Source organism: Otolemur garnettii, unplaced genomic scaffold (genome assembly GCF_000181295.1).
Source record: "Otolemur garnettii isolate 467f Iridium unplaced genomic scaffold, OtoGar3 scaffold00444, whole genome shotgun sequence".
In the NCBI taxonomy this organism is placed as follows: Eukaryota; Metazoa; Chordata; class Mammalia; order Primates; family Galagidae; genus Otolemur; species Otolemur garnettii.
In genome coordinates, this window is record NW_003852839.1 from 5842 (window position 1) to 6540 (window position 699).

Genomic DNA, 699 nt, shown 5'->3' on the forward strand with positions numbered 1-699 from the left:
TTAGCCGGTTGAGCTATAGGCGCCGAGCCCAAATAATTGCTTTTTAACTGGTACTAATCTCTGTCACAATATTTTTTCTTATTTTCTTAGCTAGACTGTAAGCTACTTGGAAGGAAGAACCATGGGTTTTTTGTACTCAACATCGTACCCTTTATATTAGAGAACTTCAATAGGTGTTAAACAAATGATAAGAATTCTTGCTTATAGTTCTATGAAATTTAAAAATAGAAATGTATAGTAATGAGCTGTGCCTTTCTCTGACAGGGTTCAGAAATGTTCAGAAATCAATCACATGAACGCTCATAACTTGGCCTTGGTCTTTTCATCCTGTTTGTTTCAAACGAAGGGACAAACTAGTGAAGAAGTGAATGTAATTGAGGACCTAATTAATAATTATGTAGAAATATTTGAGGTAAATATTTAATATCTTATTCTGATTAAAGTGGTTTTGATGTTACTGTTTTCAAACAAATATATGTACTTGAGGATGTTACTATTCATGTTTTTATGAATATTTAGAAAGAGAAAATGAATAGTTTTATTTAAATTTTTTAGATAGCATGTTATATTTTTATATAATTTTTCAAACTATAGCCATTAATTTTTAGATTTTATTACTTTTAAAGCTATTTTGCCATCTGTTGTCTGTTGGATAGAATAGTTCTATTTATAAGGATGTTGTATGCATTTTCTTTCTCA

At 29.2% G+C, this 699-nt stretch overlaps 1 protein-coding gene across 1 annotated transcript in view; it reads left to right on the forward strand.

The window, feature by feature from the left end:
• LOC100956471 (arf-GAP with Rho-GAP domain, ANK repeat and PH domain-containing protein 2-like) overlaps positions 1-699 on the forward strand; it is a gene marked incomplete at its 5' end in the record, with an annotated part of 51199 nt that overhangs the window by 3131 nt on the left and 47369 nt on the right. Inside the window, one exon of the mRNA XM_023509147.1 lies at positions 265-412. Within this exon, the coding sequence (XP_023364915.1) occupies positions 265-412 (148 nt within the window). The remainder of the gene's footprint in view (positions 1-264; positions 413-699) is intronic.